The 17,809-nt window shown below is 61.7% G+C and overlaps 1 protein-coding gene across 1 annotated transcript in view; it reads left to right on the top strand.

The window, feature by feature from the left end:
• Tbcd (tubulin folding cofactor D) overlaps positions 1-17,809 on the top strand; it is a 107,111-nt gene that overhangs the window by 57,732 nt on the left and 31,570 nt on the right. Inside the window, exons 14-16 of the mRNA XM_076869349.2 lie at positions 10,078-10,234; positions 15,123-15,180; positions 17,525-17,554. Of these exons, the coding sequence (XP_076725464.2) occupies positions 10,078-10,234; positions 15,123-15,180; positions 17,525-17,554 (245 nt within the window). The remainder of the gene's footprint in view (positions 1-10,077; positions 10,235-15,122; positions 15,181-17,524; positions 17,555-17,809) is intronic.

Genomic DNA, 17,809 nt, shown 5'->3' with positions numbered 1-17,809 from the left:
CACCTGCTGTGGGACTGGAGGTACCCGCACCAGGGCCCTCCTCAGGGTGCAGCTGGCTGTCTGGAGGTGGGGGTGACAAGGGGGCCCGCAGCAGTGGGGAGTGTGGCCTGTGGGCAGCTCGTCCCTCCTGAGCAGGGGAATTCTGGAATCCTCGTGAACCTTCTGTGAGTGAGGGGAGCCTCTCCCTGTTGGTGGCCAGCCCTGGTCCTGGGTGCTTGGCTGCCTTTGTCTAAGGGGAAGCTGAGTCCAGTCTTGAGCTGGGAAACTTGGCTGAGGCCTCCAGGATCCCACGGTCCTCACTGCCTGGCCACCTCCTCACCAGGCAGGACAGTGTGGTGCCGTAGCCCTGGACTCTGCTGCCCAGGTTTGCTCTAGACGGCATTTTTACACATGGATCTCAGCATGCGTGGAGCCCACTAAGAACTCAGTGAAGTTGAACAGGGACACGTAAACAAGTCGGCATCCAGCCTTCCTTGTCTTCCCCGCGTGCTACAAGTAGCACCGTGGAGAAGCATGACGACAGGAATGTGTGGGAGCCGCCGGGGCCCAGGGAAGGCCTTGGAGAGCCAGCCCAGCTGTTGGCCTGGCCTCCCGCCGCCTGACCCCACTTCCCTTCCCTGGGACAGCCACCCTTTCTCTTGGCTACCTCCGAGTGACCTGGCCCGTCCTTTGCAGTGCTGGCTTTTGTTTCTGTCTCAGGCAGTCCTCGTCCTCTCTTCCCTCATCTGCTGCTGTGCGTTACACTCCTTATCTTTTTTTCCAATAGTGTCTTTCTAGATGGTTCTTTTCTCTCAAACTCACTTTAGGTTCTGCAGGTGAGAATTAGGAGTTGCTCTGCTAAACTTGTGCTGTGTGCTGGGACGGCTCAGCGCAGGGTGGCCGTGAGTCCTCTGCACGTGAGACGCGGCGTCCTTCCACCACACACACCACAGGGTTCTGCCGGGGCCTTGCAGCCTGCCTGGCTGGCAGGCAGGCGCCTTCTCGCGGTTCCAAGAGAAGGTTGCGCTGGGTAGGAGGTCATCGCCCTGGGAGAAGTTGGCCACCTCCCCTGGTGGCATCGTGCAGAGACTGGTCATTTGTCCTAGGCTTTATCAGCTCCAATCCCAGCATTAAATGTGTGGTGCTGGTGGCAACTCTGACACAGGTGACTAAATTATGGCTTAAGACCACACACACAAAAAGATACCTGCCTGTCTTTCTCACCGCTGAGCCAGTGTGACCACAGGATAGCGAGAGGTGTACATACACACGTACTTGTGACGTGCACCTCCCAGAATGTCTGCGTCGCATGTGGATCCAGAGCTCGTGGCGCATCTGTACATCTGTGGGGGGTCCACGTAGCTGGTGAAGCCTGGGCATGGTTCCCCTGCAGTGGGGGGAGGTACATGCCCACTGCCCGTTCGCAGGCAGCAGAGAACCTCAGCCTCAGAGCTGCGGGGTCCCAGCCCACAAAGCAGTGGCTTCAAGCCACCAAGGCCCCACTGTCCACTGAAAACCACTGGCTGGAAAGGGTGGTGTGCTGGTTTGGAGACCACACTCAGCGTCTTTCCCAGGCGACCCTTGTGCTGTGTGTGAATGCTTGACGTCAGAGGTGACCTCTGCCCACCCTGGATCGCAGTGCCCCCTCCCTGGTGGGCTGCATTTGTCAAGTTCTGGTTCTTCTCACTGAACACTAGACACAGTGGTTTTTAAAGACGCAGTTTGTCTAGTGTTTCCTCCACAGATACAGGATTTCTTTGGTCCGTGGTGTCCTTTTGCGTCTCAGAGCTCTCCTCTGGGACAGTCTCACTCTTCTGGCTTTTTCTAGTCCCTTCGACTCAGGTGTGTTGGTAGCCACCGCCGCCGTTCCCTGACCCTCTCTCCTCATACAGCCTGGGGGCAGGTGCCGTCCGCTCTCCCTCCTTGCTGGGCTGTCCTGCTCTGCTCGGAGCTTTGCAGCCCACTCTGAGTTCAGATGCAGGTTCTCTGTTGGCCTTGTGTCATGTGCTTAGGTTTTTCTGAGTCTGACTCACAGCTGTCCTTGTTTCTGGAAAGTTCTCCACGCTCACTCTTTGGGATCCTGTGTTTCTGTTTTCTCCTTGTGGGACCTGTGCACATCCTTACTCTGACTTCCGGTCCCTTTTCTTCATGTTTTCTTTCTCTTCTTTCCAACTCGTATTTTCTGCAGTTCCTTCTGCTCATTCTGTATCTTCACCAGGTTCTTGTATCTGCTGGGTCTTTTCCTTTGTCAACGCTAAACATTGCATTTTTAATGTCAGTAGCATTTTCTGTATCTACACGTGTGTACGTGTGCTGTTATACTGTAAGGTGTTGGATCATATGTGATGTGATGTGTAGGTTATGGGTATGTCAGCATATCCAAATTGACTGGTCATTGCTGGTTTCTTAATTGTGGCTCATTTTTAATTTCATCTTTTATTAAAATACTTCATGTGCAGTTTAACAGACTTATTTGAAAGGTCTGATGAGGGTGCCTCCCTAACTTGTGTGGAGCCAGCAAGGTGTTGGGGTCTTGCCCTGTTCAGGATCCCATTGACCGGGCAGCCCAAGTTCTGGGGGCACCAGCATGTGCAGCGTGTAGAAACCCCTTTACGATCACAGAGCTTCCTCCTCACTGTCCCCTCGGGTGGCAGGGTGGCCCAGCTCCTTGGGTCTCTCTGGGCATCACTGCTGGGCATGGTTCCCCCCTGAGCCCATGGGCAGCTCTGTTGCACGTACAGGCCCCTCAGCCTCCCGGCCCTCCTCAGTCCCAGCGGGCGCTGCACCCTGTGCCGGGCCCCTGCTCGCCCTGCCTGCTCAGCACCCTGGAGCAAGTCCGCCTTGGACCCGTCTCATAGCACGTCGAAGGCCACTGCTCCTCTTTAGAGTCAGTGTGGAATTCTACGTGCAGTCACCTCAGGCCACCTTGTAGGGGCAGCTCAGGATGTCAGCACCTGCAAGGTCACACTGCCACTGCTTCCTGGGCCTGGGGCACTCTCATCTCCTGTGGGGGACCTGGGGACTGTCCAGTTCTTTCTAGAAGCTTCCCCAAAGTCAGGTCTTCAGCAGTGACTTTGGTTCAGCTCTCTCAGGCAGGATGCTGCTGGGGTCCCCCAGCCTCAGGGCTCCCAGGCTGGGCCTCTCCTGCTGTGGAGGGCCCATTCCGCCTGCGCCCTTGGGCTTTTGGCTCACTGAGACTGGTGGGCCCCTCTGTTCTCTCGGGGTGTGGGATTGCCGGAGAGCCGCTCAAGGTCCTCCTGGCCTGCCAGCGTCCCACGGTGGTGCTGGCGGGGGCAGGACACAGGGCACCTTGTGGCAGCCTCGACTCACATGACCCCTGGTGACTTGTGGTGTCCAGCGCCTTCTCGGTGCTCCTGGTCCATCTGTGCATGTGTGCTGGCCCCTCAGGCTCCTTTATGTACCTGGCCCTGTTCTTTGACCTCTGTGAGTCAGGGCGGAGCTGGCCCCCACTTCCGGGAGGAGCCTTTAACCCTCCTGGACGCTTGGCCCCTCTCAAGCTGCTGCACTCGGCCCTCTGTCATCAGCTGGGTGTTTCTGGGCCAGCGGCCTGCGAGCTGAGGAGTGCCCATGCTCCTGGAGGGCTCCTCTGCCAGGGCACGCCTGGCCCTCCGAGCTTCCCCTCTGGTGGAGTGCTGGTGGCTGAGGGCAGGAACCCACAGGCTCTTGCCTCGGGGTAGCTGAGAGTCAGCGGGACATGGCGGAGAGGTGGGAGGAGCTGGCTGCGTCTCCTGGGGGCGTTGACTTGGTGAGGAGCATCTGGGGTTGCTGAGGAGAGGTAGCCAGACCAACCTGAGCCCAGGGTGCTGGCCACGTCCCTCAGTGGAGGCAGCCACGTGGCCAAGGCCAGTGGTGCTCTGGCCGTGAGCGCAGGGAAGTGGCAGCGGCCTTCCGCGGGCATTCGCAGGGCGCGGGTGGGCAGAGCTGACCCCAGGCGGCCTGTGCCCTGTGCTCCGGGCAGTTGTGCGGGGCTTGACCCTTTTCCTCCTTGAGGGCTTCGTGATCCGCTCCACCGGATGCCTTGCTGACCTTGGCCAGCCGCCGGGGGACAGAGTCCGTGGGCTGTCGCACGCCCACCGTGGATACCAGGGTCCGTCTGTCTGTGACTGTGCGTGGAGGAGCAGCAGCCGGGTCTTGGGGGTTCTTTGGTCTGGGCCATGGCCTGCTGCTGAGGTGGGCCTGGTGGCAGCCAGCGGGGCCCTGTGATGCCCTGGCCCCCTCGGGTCAGTTACTGTCAGGTCTGCTGTGGGGTGTCCTCTTACTCCGAGGTGACACCTGGCTGAAAGGCCCTTGTGGTGTCCCCGGGTGAGGGCCGGCAGGGCTGGTGTGTGGGTAAGAGGCATTGCTCCCTCTGGGGAGGGAGCTGCCCTCCTTCCTGGGCCCTTCTTCGTCTGTTCAGACCTTTGCACTGTGGACAGGGCTTTGAGCCTGAGGCTCTGCTCCCCGTCATCAGGTGCCTCTCACTGCCTTTGTCCCTGACCATCTTTAAGGAAAAAGCGTGGGTGGTCCTGAGCCGGTCCTCTGTGGAGGCAGCTGCTGCTTGGCGCGGATGTGGGCCTTGCTGTCCATGGGTCAGTCCATCACTGTGTGAAGGGTCTTGCCAGAGGCCTGGGGGTGAGAGGCCCAGATTCCAGGAAACCTCTGGTCATGCTGCGAGTGTTCTGAGCACCTGGGTAGGTGTGGGCCATGCCACAGTGGGGACGCTGATTGTCTGCTCAGAACGCATGCTGAGTCCGCAGGAGGACTCTCGGTCGGGGGTATAAACAGCCCTGGTGTCATACAGTCAGGTTTTGCTGCCAGAAGTTTTCAAACCCTCTTTTCAGAACCTTTAGACTTGGTCATCACGGGGATTCTGAGCCTGTCAGGTGAAGAGTAGAAGGGTGGGGTCGGGGAGCCAGAAGCCCACAAATTAGTGCCTTTGACCCCGTGGCTCATGCTGAGAGCACAGTGCACCGCAGGACCCATGGCCCTGCTCAAATCAGCAGGCTGGGCCTAGTGTCAGCAGTGGACCCTGGAGGGACACACACGTCGTGACTGCAGGACGCCATCCCCACACTTGTTGAGCGTGGGTGCCTGGGGGAGTCACGTGCCTGTGCCTGCACGTCTGTGCTCTGCAGGGCTGCCCAGGGCAGCAGTCCAGGGCACACGTGCTGCATGCCCATCTGAGCCCAAGTGGTCAGTTTTCTGCATCCTTGGTGAGCAGTCAGTCTTCTCGTGGGGGGTCTGTCCTCACTTCAGCTTCTGTTGGTCGTGTTGTTGTTGAACACCTTGCACACTTGTAGCTGCACAGGAGGTTGTGGAGACGTGTGCAGGAGGCCTTCTGCCCCTCCCATGACGTCGCATGGAACCAGCATTGTCCAGGCTGGGGGAGAAGCTTCCAGGTAGGCACACGTGTGTATGTGCGTGGGCTCTGCTGTCCACTCGGGGGTAGACCGCGAGCTCCTGTCAGGCCCTTGTGCATGCTCTGAGCCTCATTCCGCCCTTTTAACTTCTCTCTCAGAGCCTTGCAAAGGGGCCAGGCTGGCTAGAGCTTCCATCCTCCTCCCTCGGCCTGCCGTGTCGCTGGGACTGCAGACGCCGGCCTTTTCAGAGATAATAGTCTCTCTTACTGTTTTTGAATGTGATTTTGGAAGGTTCTCTCTGAAGTCCCCGTCTCGCTTCTTGAGCAGCCGCTCTGAGGTTGGGGGGTCTGAGTGTAGAGGCCCCCTGAGCCGCACTGCTGAGGCGGGCAGTGTGCTGGGGGTCTGGAGGGCGCCTGGCTGCCGGGTTTTCCGCTGTCCTATGCAGGTGGCACCTGGTCTCCAGCTGCAGGACAGCAGGCCTGTGTGTGTGTCCCTGGCATGTCCTCACCACTTCCTGGGGGTTGGCTGAGCCACTGGGAGCCGGTGCCGGCTTGGCTTCGCTGTGGCTGGCGAGTGGGGTGTGGTGTGGCAGGAGCTGCCCTGTCCCTGGGGGACATGGCGGAGGCACGCACAGGCTGCTCCTTGTCATCACCCAGGCTCGCTCTGCAAGTTGCAGGTGTCCCTGAGGCCTGTCCTCAGGCTAGCCTCACCTCGGTGTTGCGCTTCTCTAGGGCAGGCCTTCGCTGAGGCTTACCTGTGCCGTGTCTGGCCGTGGCAGAGGCAGCCCTGACCCTGTGGGGGACTCATGGGGTCCGTGGGCCGTGTGGCTGGGAGGGGCCTTGTCTCTCAACTCCTGGTCAGTGGGCTGAGCACCTGGCATGGAGCAAGAGTGTGCTTGGGGCTTTGGGGGTGACTGCACCATGCCCACAGTGTCTGAGGCCCCTGGGGAGGGCAGAGCCAGGTGCTCCCTATGGGGAGCACGCTTGGCAGTCCAGGTGTGCTGGCAGGTGCCCTGGGTGCCAGGTGGGGTTGCTGGCCTCTGAAGGCAGAGCACACAGTCTGCACCTCCTGCCTGGTGACGGGTGCCGTGCCCTGGCAGCTGGGGCCTCTGGGGCAGTTCTGCAGTGGGGCCTGGGAGCCCAGCGGCCTGTGGGCAGGCGTTCTGTCCGTCATTTCCTCTTGCCCCCAGCAAACTCAGTGTGGGCATTTTTTTCTGAGCAAGTTGGACTGCATTCTTGAGGACGGTATGGTGGCTGTTGGTACAAGAGGCAGGTCCTGTGGCAGTGGCCACACCTGCTCTGGGAAGCTGCTGCTCTCCGGGCTCAGGCTGTGCATGGGCTCCTGGACCTGAGTGTGGCCCACATGCAGCCCCATTGTGGGATGAAGTGGGTCAGGGTCTGGGAGGTGAAGTCCCCCAGGTTGACCATGGCCAGCACCCCTGCCCAGTGCCCTGTCCACAATCAGCTTCCCTTGCTGTGTGGGGGTGTCCATGTTACCATGCTTTCCTCTGCTGTCTGCTGCTGGGCTCTGCACGTTCCTCACTGTCCAGTTGAAGGTGCATTGGCACGAGCTCTGTGTGCGGGAGCCCACACAGCGCACTCGCCCTGGGGCTTGACTTGTTTTAGGACTGGCGCAGCTCACCGGCTCGGAAGACGTCACTGTGGTGTGGTCTTGAGGACAGGCTGTCTCCGCCTCTGAGGAGGAGGCCTTGTGCTCTCGCGAGCTGCAGGCTCTGCAGACCCTGGTGCAGGCATGTGGGGATCTGAGGGTTAAGCTTCCCTCCCCTGGAGGCTGCTTTTCCCTGGGCAGTTGGCATTGAACACATGACATGCTGTCGGGAGGGAAGGGTGCTTAAGTTACATGGCTGGGCTCCCTTGCCAAAAGGAAGCCCCTGGGGTGCGTGGCACAGTTGACAGGCATTCGCAGTGTGTAACTGGAGCCAGGAGGAAGGTCTGTTCAAAGCTTTCGAATGGTTTCCTTATTTTAAACCTGTTGGATCTGGAAGGAGTTGTGTGCTTTTGAACTTCTGTGACGAGGACTTCATATAAAACCTTGGGGCCGAGGTTTCTGGGCCAGCTGTGAGCCCACCTTGCCAGCGCCATGTCCACCTCTCCTGCATGGCCCAGTCTGGACACAGCCAGGTCAGGTGGTGGCAGGGCCCATGGAGGAGTGGGGACGCAGGCCTGACCCCTGCTTCGCTGGGCTGCGGCTGCCACCTTGAGGTGCACCAGAGCCCCAGTGGGGTCCCTTCTTCCCGCTGAGGGTCAGTCACTGCTGTCACTCTTTAGCTTCCCACCAGCCATGGGCAGAGCTTCCGCCTTCACCCGCCTCCACGGCCGCACTGGGTGGAGGCTGGCAGGCTCAGGGCACTGCTGATCGGACCCTGGAGCTGGCTGTGGTGTTGCTGAGGCCCTGGGTTTCTCAGCAGGACCGCAGCACGGGTCTGTGCAGACTCCTTGGACTGGGGTCCAGGAGACCAGCTGGGTTCTGCTAGGGAGCACTGGTGGGCAGGGCTGACAGTGGACACACTGGGCGCAGAAGCGGCTGTCACCTGATGTGGCTGGCGGAGGTGGACCCTCCTCAGTGCCCTCACCAGCCAGAGATGAGGGCACCACTCCCTGCACCTGGGGACAGCGCCGGGCTGGAGAGCCCAGGAAGGGGGCCGCGCCTGCCGGGGCGGGTGGTGCTCCCAGGTGTGGGGGTGTGAGTGCGCATCCGCCCCTCCGCCTGCTGGGGGCCCAGCTTCATCCTGCGGAGCCCGAGCTGACACTCGAGGCCGACTGAGGCCTGAGCCCTGCCCTGGTCTGCACCCCACGAGGTGGCCCTCCGCGTGCCTCGCTCGTCAGGCTCCACAGTCCTTGTCCCCTTGACGCCTGCCCTGCAGCACAGAAGTGGGTCAGCATGGCAGAGGCTGGGTCCTCCAGGGGGACCGGGCCTGCTCCCGTCGGGTTGGAGTGGTGCGCCTCCCCAGCCACGGCAGCAGTGTCGCCCGCTGGGCTGTGCTTCCTGGGAGGCGGGTATGGCCCTTGGTGGCCACGGCAGCCCTCAGGACCAGAGCTCATCCCGCTGGCTGCTCGGTGCGTCTGCCTGGTGCTGCCTCCGAGGGTGGAGCTCCATGGGGCCTGGGGGCTGTGGCTGATGGTGGGCTGCAAGGCTGGTGGGCAGCTGGGGGGCCGAGTGCCCTCAAGAGGGAGATGGGAGGGCAGCCTGTGTGGCCCACGGCCCCTTCTAGAGCGGTCGGGTCTGGCAGAGCAGGACGAGCGGAGCGGAGTGGCTGCTGTTGGTGGGCAGGCTCTGGGAGGGGTGTGGAGAAGCCCAGAGTGGCTGGCCTGGGTGACTGCCCAGCCCTGCACTAGGCTTGAGAGTGTGGTGTGGCCACTGGCAAGAGCAGCCCCTGGGGGGCTCCATCTCAGGTGGGGGGCCGTGACCGCCCCCTGTGGGTGTCTGGAGGGGTGACCTTGGCGTCGTGGTGAGGCCTCCTGCAGCCTGTAGGCCCTGCCCACTGCCTGTCCTGTGGCAGGCTTGCTCTGGGGCTCTCATGCCTGGTGGAAGCAGATACAACCAAAGTGAATTTATTTTGAAATAAACTGATTTTATGTAGTTTTAGGTTAGTTTATAAATTTCACTATTTTATTGGTATAAAAATATGCTCAAGAAATATGAAATCAAGTTCATCTTGTATTGTGATTTAAGGAGAATAAAAAAATTCTTAGGAGCAGAAAGGCAGAGGGGCCTCTGATGGTCCCCCTGCGGCTGGCTGCGTGACCGTGGCTCGAGCGGTGTGCCCGTGCCCCTGTCGTGGCCTCCTGCCCTGCCTTGCCCTGGACCTCAGGCCAGCTCACATGTGGGGACCAGGGCCATCTGCCCCAGAGAGGGCTGCCTGTGGGTGCCAGGTGGTCTGGAAGCTGCTGGCTTCCCTCCTGCCATGTCACGGAGATGCGGCTGTGGAGGCTGCTGGGCCGCATCCTGCCAGAGTGCGTGCACTTGCTGGGTGTCCCGTCGAGGGTGTGGCCGGCTCGGTGGCCCTGCGCACCTGTCACGCAGGGCTGTGACTGGCTCCTCCTCCTCTGGCATGGTGGTCACGTGCTTCTGGTTTTTTAGTTTCCCAAACAACGAGCGTGCTGTTTGTCACTCTTTGTGGCAGCGTAGTTGTCCATTTTGGGTCAGTGGGACTTTTAGCATGGACTTTCAGAAAATCTCATTTGACATGACTTTGAAAAAAAGTTGATATTCTTTGAATTACCAAAGTTTTTTGAGGTTCTTTTTTGTTGTTGTTGCATTTCCCTAATGTTACTTTCAGAAGGTTTCTAAAAATTGACACCTGGTTTAATTATAAAGTAAGTGTGTTAAACATTTAAATAAACGTATTTTAATTAACGTGCGTGTCTCTAACATACCCTTTCCAAGTGCTGAAATACGTGAGCCTCGTACGGAAGAGGCAGGTGGGTAAAGTTCTAGACGCGGCATGCAGTGCCCCCAGTGCCCTGGATCCTCCCGGGGTACTTGTGCAGCTGCGTGTGTGACGGCGGGCCCCTTGGCCGGGCGAGACTGCCTGCCACCTCCCGACCCCATGCTCTTGAGGGCCGGGGAGGGGCTGTCTCCGGAGGCCTGGGCCTTTCCAGCACGGGCTGTGGGTCTGTGCTCCCCTGCAGCCCCGTCCTGTCCAGGCCGTAACTGCGGCAGGCCGTGCACTGTCCTCTTCCCACGTAGCTGTGCTGACTGTCTGTCTCCTGCCCAGTTGTCGCCGTGATCCTGAAGGCGCTGACCTACGAGGAGAAGCGGGGCGCCTGCAGCGTGGGTGCCAATGTCAGGGACGCTGCCTGCTACGTGTGCTGGGCCTTCGCGCGAGCCTACGAGCCACAGGAGCTGAGGCCCTTCGTGACCTCCATCGCAAGGTAAAGCCTGATGCGTGGGTGTGGTGGGCCCCGGGATGCCACACGGACGGTGCTGTGTGGACGGTGCCCGTCGGTGAGCAGGGAGGTGGTTTTAGAAGACCAGAGAGCCGCAGCTGCTCCAGGTACTGGAGTTCAGCAGGCCCAGGTGGCTGCCGGGCCTGGGTGTGCTGCTGAGGCGTGTGGTGGCACCGGGCAGGGAGGCCCAGCAGCCTGTGGCCCACACCCCCGGTGCCTGGAGCTGCAGGACGGCGGGAGCACTCCAGAGCGTGGGCTCCTCTGAGCCCAGGCTCCGTCTGGCCCTCATTTCCTGGGCTGATATGTGCACTGACAGGGAGGGGCTGGTGTGGTGGCCAGGAGGGCCAGCACCCCTACAGGTGTCCTGGGTGGGGGTGGGTCCTGGGTATGGCAGGTGTCCTGGGTAGGTGGTGGTGGGTCCCGGACAGGGGTGTGGGTGTCCTGGGTAGGTGCCCAGGTAGGCATCCTGGTGGGAGTGTAGGTGTCCCAGGTGGTGGTGGGTATTCCAGGTGTGGGTGTGGGTGTAGGTGTCTGGACGGTGGTGGGTGTCCTGGGTGGGGATGTGGGTGTGCCAGGTGGTGGTGGGTGTCCCTGGTAGGGGTGTGGGTATTTCTGGTGGTGGCACATGCCCTGGGGTTGGGGGGGTGGTCTCTGGATGGTGGTAGGTGTCCTGGGTGTGGGTGTGGGGAGATGGCTGGGCAGTGTCTCCCAGCCTTTGTGTGCTGTGGTCTGAGCTCAGGTCACTGGGCTCTGAGGCCTCTGGCCTGGCTGTGTTCTCAGGCCCCGGATGCCTCAGTGGAGCTGAGCGGGGTGAGGCGTTTCCACTCTGCAGAGGGAGGGGCAGGTTTGACCTCTGGGCCGGCCCTGTGCAGGCTCTCTGAGATCTGGGCTCTGTGGTGACTGTAGTGCGTGGTCTGCACAGAGTGTGGCGGATTGAGCCTGTGCTGGGGTGTCCTGGGGGACGTGTGGGGCTCTCAGGAAGGTGTGGCCTGGAGTGTGGCTGCTACTGGGGCCTGGAAGTGGCTTCCAGGGCTGATTTCTCTGCTGGGCCAACACTAGACAGCCAGGCACAAGGCTGGGGAAGACTTGGATCTCCAGACGGGAGTGGCTGGTGTGCAGCGTGTCCAGCCTGGTCTGTAGCTCCCCTGGTCCTCCTGTTCTCTGTAGTGGAGGCTGGTTTGCCGACTTCCAGGCCAAGCTGAAGGAGTGCTGATGAGCTGGTGCCTGCCTGTCACATAGGGAGCCGCAGTCCTGGCCACCGCCCCATGGCCTCAGTGCCAGTGCTGGCTGCCCCTGGAGGTCCTGCTGGGAAGGGCCCTGACCCCCTTGCCTGCACCTGCCCTGGCCGGGTCAGTGGCGCTCTTGGGAGCTGCGCCCTGCAGGTTTCAGGCTGGTTCAGCAGGTTTGAGGGAGCTGCCTTGCCCGCCCTGGCCTATCTAGACTCAGGCATCCGGCGGGGGAGGCTGTGAGTCAGGGTGTGCCAGGTGAGCTGCAGCCTGCCACCCGCCGCCCTGCCCAGGAGCCTGTGCCTGCCCGAGTATCGGTCGGGGTGCGCCCCTCCAGGCCTCCTCGCTCCGTTCCTCACTAGTGACCACGTTTTAATTACCAGCTTTTAAACCCATTAATTCTGGCACATGATAGAATCTCTGTGTCTCTACTTTCACACCCTTTGGTGGGTCCTGCAGAAATTGAGAGTGGGATGAGCACCCGGTCCTCTGAGGGACAGATGTCCTGTTGGGGCCAGGCCTGAGTGCGAGGGGCCCTGCCCATGCGTGTCCTCCAGGGAGTCGGCAGAGCCGTGACTCATTCTCCCCGACTGCTGCGCAGACTTGGGTTAGCCGCTTCTTGCCTTCCTGTGTGAGCTCACGTTGCCTGTTTTGGGAAGGTGGGCGGGTTCGTGTTTTCAGGCCGCGCCGACTGCCTTGGGATCCTTTCCTCACCTGAGCAGGGTCAGCTAGAGACGACGGGTGCTGTGTGGGATGGATGGGGCTTCCTCTTGGCCAGGCAAAGCGGAGCCCGAGAGGCACAGTGGGGATCCCGAGGATTGCTGTGCACTGTCTAGAAGTCCCTCCTGACCAGTGACCAGAGGCAGCTTGCAGAAGGAAAGAAAGCGGATGCCACACTTGCCAGGCTGCTCTGATTGTCACCGCCCAGCGATTTCCTCACCTGAAACTCTTTTGCAAGCCTCCTGTTGACGTTAGCTCCCGCCCAGGCGCAGGACTGCGCCCGTGCCAGGGGCAGCTCCTGACTCTTGCCTCCACCGCGGCAAACCGGCTGGGCAGCGTGGGCTGTGAGGGGCTGGTGATTGGCTCAGCAGGATCTCTTCCTTGAGGGCAAGATTGTCCTGGAAAATCAGGAAATGGCAAGCGTCGCTCAAAGCTACGTCTTGTTCTCACTCATCCTGCCAGTGGCCCGACTCCCAGAGGGCAGAGCCCTGCCATCCGGGCAAAGGCTGGCAGCGCTGACCAGAGGCCCGCCCACGTGCGGCTGCACCCCTCTCTGGCTGTATCACCAGGGAGCGCGGGGGTTCTGTCGTGGCCGGGGGGAAGGCAGACAAGTGAGGAAGAAGTGTGAGCAGGCCCTGCGCTATCAGTCTGGCGGTGGGAACTCTTCGCTCCTGAGTGCGGGACCCTCGTTACCTAGGGGAAGGGCATGTCCCCCTTTCCCGTGGGAGTCCTCGCTGGCCGTGCTGAAACGAGGGGCTGAGGCGAGCAGCGGGTCCTCCTGCCTGGCACAGCCTGCCCTGCGGTGGCAGGCCTGGGGAGGGCCTCCAGCCCAGCACAAGTGGCCGCAGAGGACAGTGGGCCAGTCTCCCAGGTGCAGGCTTCCCCAGGGGCACATTGCACATGTGCCTTGAAGCACAGGGAGGCGCCGCCGAGGAGCTGAGGCCACCCCCTGAGGATGACCGATGCCCGTTGGCCTGGAAAAGGACTGGGCAGGCCTGCTGGGGTGACCGGCGGTTGGAGGCTCCTCTCTTCTGCCCTCCTCTCCTCACTGGTCCCTAGGTTCCACGGTTCACAGAGTCGCTCCGTACAGTGGTCGGACAGGGAGGCCCAAGAATGCCGGGAGGAGTGTGACCCTAAGGGTGAGGCCGGAGCCTGTTTCTCGGTGGCAGTTGCTAGTGAAGAACAGAAGTTCTTGGTGAATTTTTTTCCCCTAGAAAACATGATTTTATGGATCTTAAAACGCAGAGCTCCGGTTGGGAAGTAAGGTGGTAAAGCTCCCTGCTCCTGAGAATGTGCTTGGAGTGAAATCCCAAGCACGTGGTGCTCACGGCAGCTGACGTGTGGCCTTGAGGCTTTGGAGGATCACGCTGGTGCAGCCCTCCGTTTAGCGAGAGCTCCATTTAGTGAGTGGCCGCTCCCACGGCCAGAAGGCCTGTTGCCGTGGAAGCCGCCTCCCGATGTGCGGCTGCTGATCACTGTAGATGGAGTTCTCCTCCTGAGCACCGAGGCTGGCCCGCAGAGCCACAGCCGCTCTTCAGGCCTTGATTCCCGGGTCCTGGGGACCTAGGAGTGCAAGGGGCACAGGCCCTTCCCCAAGGCCCGCTCTGAGCGCCCCTGAGCAGCAGCGGCCACGTGGGTGATGTGCACGAGCGCCTCTGGCTCCTCTGCCCCTTAGCTCTGAGACCTGGGGTCACTTTCGTCCGTGCGGGACATGTGCCATGAAACTCCTGTTAGAAGTCCTGCCGAGTGGCTTTCAGGGTGCAGAGCTGTGCCACCATCGGCCACTGCCCAGTTCCAGAACATTCCACCACCCCATGCAGGCCCCCGCTTCCTGGCCGTGCTGCCCTCCCCTGCTGCCTGCTTTCTGTCCCCATGACACGTGTGTGGGGTGGCTGGGGCGGGCTGCCGGCACCTCGGGCCGAGGGCCTCAGGCACCTGCCACCAGGGGTCTGCGGTGTCTGCTGCAGGGGGTGGTCCTTCCTTCACCAGTGGTGCCGGTGGGGGCCCCCGGGACGCCCCTGCCTGCTCTCCTGCCCTGGGCATGCCCGTCGGCTGCATCCCTGCGGCAGCCTGCCTGAGGTGAGCCTTCTCCAGGGACGGGGCTGTGACCCTGCTGTGCTGCTGGGCTCAGGCCAGGGCCGTGAGATGCCAGGCGGAGCCCACCCTGGGCCCTGGCTCTCCGCTGCTTCGCCTGGTGGCACAGAACATCCTGGCAGTGGGAGGAGGTGGCAGGTCCTGGCGCAGCGCTGGGGTCCTCGGGGTCCTACCCTGGCAGCCTCTTCTCTGACGCTCACGGGGTGCAGGCCTTCTGTGGGAAAGCCGTCCTCGTCCTCGCGCCTCTGTCGGACCTGGGCACCACGGGGCCGTTCTGTTGTCCTGGCACAGTCCCTCCTGGCTGGGGTCTGCCCCTCTGCAGCAGGCGTCTCCCTCCTGATTCTGTCCTGCTGTAGCCCCAGGGGGGGCTCTGGGTGGCCCTGTGTCCCGAGTCCCTGCCTGGTTGCCCGCTTCTGGCCTGTGGCTCCTTGTAGCAAGGTGCGGCTTAGGTCAGAACAGCCGGGTCCATTTCAGGCCCTGACCTGGCCATGGGTGCTGACAGTCCCTGCCCCAGACACCTGAGGGAGGTCCCCGATGTGGAAGCCAGAGGGTAGCCGCACAGCTGTCACAAGGCCTGGGAGGGGCCCACGCACCACCAGGCAACATGGAGGATGGGGCTGGGTCATGTTCACTTGGCCCCTGAGACCACAGATGGGTTGTGAGGGGACAAGGGACCAGTAGAGGAAGGCCAGGTGGCCGGGTGCCAGTCCCGCGGCACTGCCCCCGCGGAGGTTCGGTGTGAAGACCCAGTGGGGGCCGTGGGGTGGGGGGGCCGTGGAGTGGGGGGCCGTGCAGCCTCCCGATTGCTCTCATCTGTCGCCTCTTCTCCCCAGCGCACTGGTCATCTCCGCTGTGTTCGATCGGGATGTGAACTGCAGGAGGGCAGCCTCGGTGAGTCCCTGTTTTGACAGTTCTCTCTGACGGCCAGCAGGCTGCACAGGCCTCCTGTCTGACACCCCGGCCCAGCTGCTCCTGCTGGGAGGGAGGGGGGCTGCAGGGAGCAGGGTGCCTCTTCACTGGCTTCCTGGGCGGCCCTGAGCCCACCGGTGGGTGTCACTAGGCCAACGCTGACTGGGCTGGGACGGCCAGGTCCTGTGAACTTGGCTGCGGGGGCCGCAGGGCCCTCACTGGGGGCCTCCTGGCCCAGGAGGAGCAGCTGGAGCGGCCTCACTACTCAGGCCTGGCAGCCCGAGGGGAGCCTTCTGAACTCGGATGCTTGGCCCCCTCCCGACTCGTGCTGCCCCCCGCCCCACTCCTCTGCACGTGGGCTGGGTCGCAGCGAGCCCCAGGCTCTCCAGAGGCTCCCGGGGCTGCCAAGGGGGCACGTCCTCTGGACACCTGTGTAGAGAGCCTGCTGAGCTGTGTCAGTGCCCTGTGGATGCCAGGGGGGGAGGGGGAGGGGAGGGGGAGGAGAGGGGAGGGGGCAGCTGGGGAAGTCAGAGAAGCCCAGGAAGATGGGGAAAGCAGAGGTAGAGAGATGGAAGGTCAGGAAGGTGGGGGAGTGGGGAGCCAGGAAATGGGCACAGGGCAGTGGTAGGGCACTACTTAGCTCTGGAACTGACACTGTCACCAAAATCCACAGCAGAGCTGCTCAAGCAGCGTGTAAGGCAGCACTGTGATCAGTCTCTCCCCGCTCGGCCACGCGTGGGCAGTGGCCTCTTCTCAGGATGGGGCTGTGGCCATGAAAGGAGAGTGGATGGCAGTGGCACCCCCAGCTGGGCCACCCGTGGCTCCCCAACGCTCAGCTCCACACTTGGAGCCCAGGGCCCTGTGTGGGTGCCGGGCTGCTGCCTGAGGGGTGGTGGCTGTGGCTGTGACAGTGCTCCGTCTTCTCATCTCATCTTGGAGCCCTCTGGGGCCCGCCCCCCGACTGCTCATCACTATTTTCTCTGCTTCTGCTTCTGGCCGGGGTTCTGAGCCGTTGTCCTGTCACGTGCCGTCAGCCACGGGTGCCGCCTCTCACCGCACGCTGTCCTGATTGCTGTGCTGTGGTCAGCTCGCTAGGGGGCTGAGACCCCGGGCTCCTCTTCAAGACTGGCTTACTTCCTGGGGCCTGTGCTTTTCCACGGAGCCTCCTTTGAACGGTGTCACCAGGATGCTCAATGTTTGAAACCTCACATTATGTGGAAGTGGAGCTGTGTCTGTTTGCTCTGCCTCTTGGTGGTTTTTGTCCTTTTCTTTTGCACTTAGTGAAACCCTTGCAGAGCGGGCACCAGAGTGCTGTGGCCTCCAGTTTGGAAGGTGTTTGAACACTGCCCCAAGGCTCCCGGTGTCACTGCCCCAGGCTGCTCTGAGCTGCCCACGTGTCCCATCACTCGCCCTGCTGGGGCTGGGGCTGCGCCCCTGGGGTGCCCTGTGATGGCACTCTGGGGGCGCCGCCCAGGCAGGGCGTTTCTTCGGCCCTCCTGCGTCGCCCTCTGGCTGCACCTGTTGCTGAAGGCCGTGGGGCAGCGCTGCCCCAGCTCCCGTGGGGCCCACGTCTCGGCCAGTCTCCAGCTGATTGGAGAGGACTCTGCCCCAGATGCTTTGGCAAGAGTCTCAGGCCCCACTGGTGACAAAGAAGAGCTGAGGTGTCCTTGTCACTGGGCCGTGCCTGGGAGGGCAGGATGAAAGGAACCTCCCAGGGACCCACCTGGAGGCACTGGACTTCAGGTTCATCTGGACCTCCTCAGACCCACTGTGTGGCCTGCAGGACTCAGGTGCCCAGCCAGGGTGGCCACAGGTGGTGTTGGGGCAGGTGCCCTCTAAGAGGCAGCCCCAAATGCTGGTGACTGATGGGCTGTGGCCTTGAGAGTCCCAAGAAGGTGTTTTGGGGGCTGGGCCCACAGCTCAGTGGCAGAGTGCTTGCCTTGCACTGGGTTCGATCCTCAGAAACACATAAAGTAAATAAATAAATGACGGTATGCTATCCGTCTACAAGTAAAAAAATAGAAAATTTTTAAAAAAGAAAGTGTTTTGGGCCTGCTGGCTCCTTCTGTGTTGAAGTCTGGGTCGTAAACCTGGGCTCCGAACTGAAGCCGTTTGCTGGGAAGGCCGCTCTTAGGACGCGTCTGATTTTATGCACTGGATCCCTGAGTTGTGGTTTTGAAGCACTCCAGGACAGAAACGGTGACAAGCCACCTGGGATCTGTTGTCCAGGCTGGGACTTGGCTCAGCAGTCGCGGGGCTGGTCCAGCGGGTGTGGCTGTGCGGGGCTGGGCCTCTCTCACCGCTGTCTCTTCTTTCTGCCCCACAGGCTGCCTTCCAGGAGAATGTGGGTCGACAGGTAAGACTGCGTCAGTGTCTTCGTCCCCGAAACGCCTTGTGGGCTCGGAGGTGGGGACCTCGGATGCTATGCACCCTGTTGTTGGATGTGGAAGAAGACCCACCCGAGGGCTGAGGGGTGAAAGCCTGACCCAGACCTGCTCCTGTCTCGTGGCCCAGGGGCAGCTGCAGCGGTGGTGGGGGTGCACTTGGAGCACACGGCGTCAGCTGGCCTCACTGCCTGGGTCCTGCACCCACTGCCCCCTGGGTGCTCGTG

The sequence above is a fragment of the Callospermophilus lateralis genome, chromosome 11 (genome assembly GCF_048772815.1).
Source record: "Callospermophilus lateralis isolate mCalLat2 chromosome 11, mCalLat2.hap1, whole genome shotgun sequence".
Taxonomy (NCBI): Eukaryota; Metazoa; Chordata; class Mammalia; order Rodentia; family Sciuridae; genus Callospermophilus; species Callospermophilus lateralis.
The sequence above is the reverse complement of the archived record's forward strand: the minus strand, read 5'-3'. Positions and strand labels throughout refer to the sequence as shown.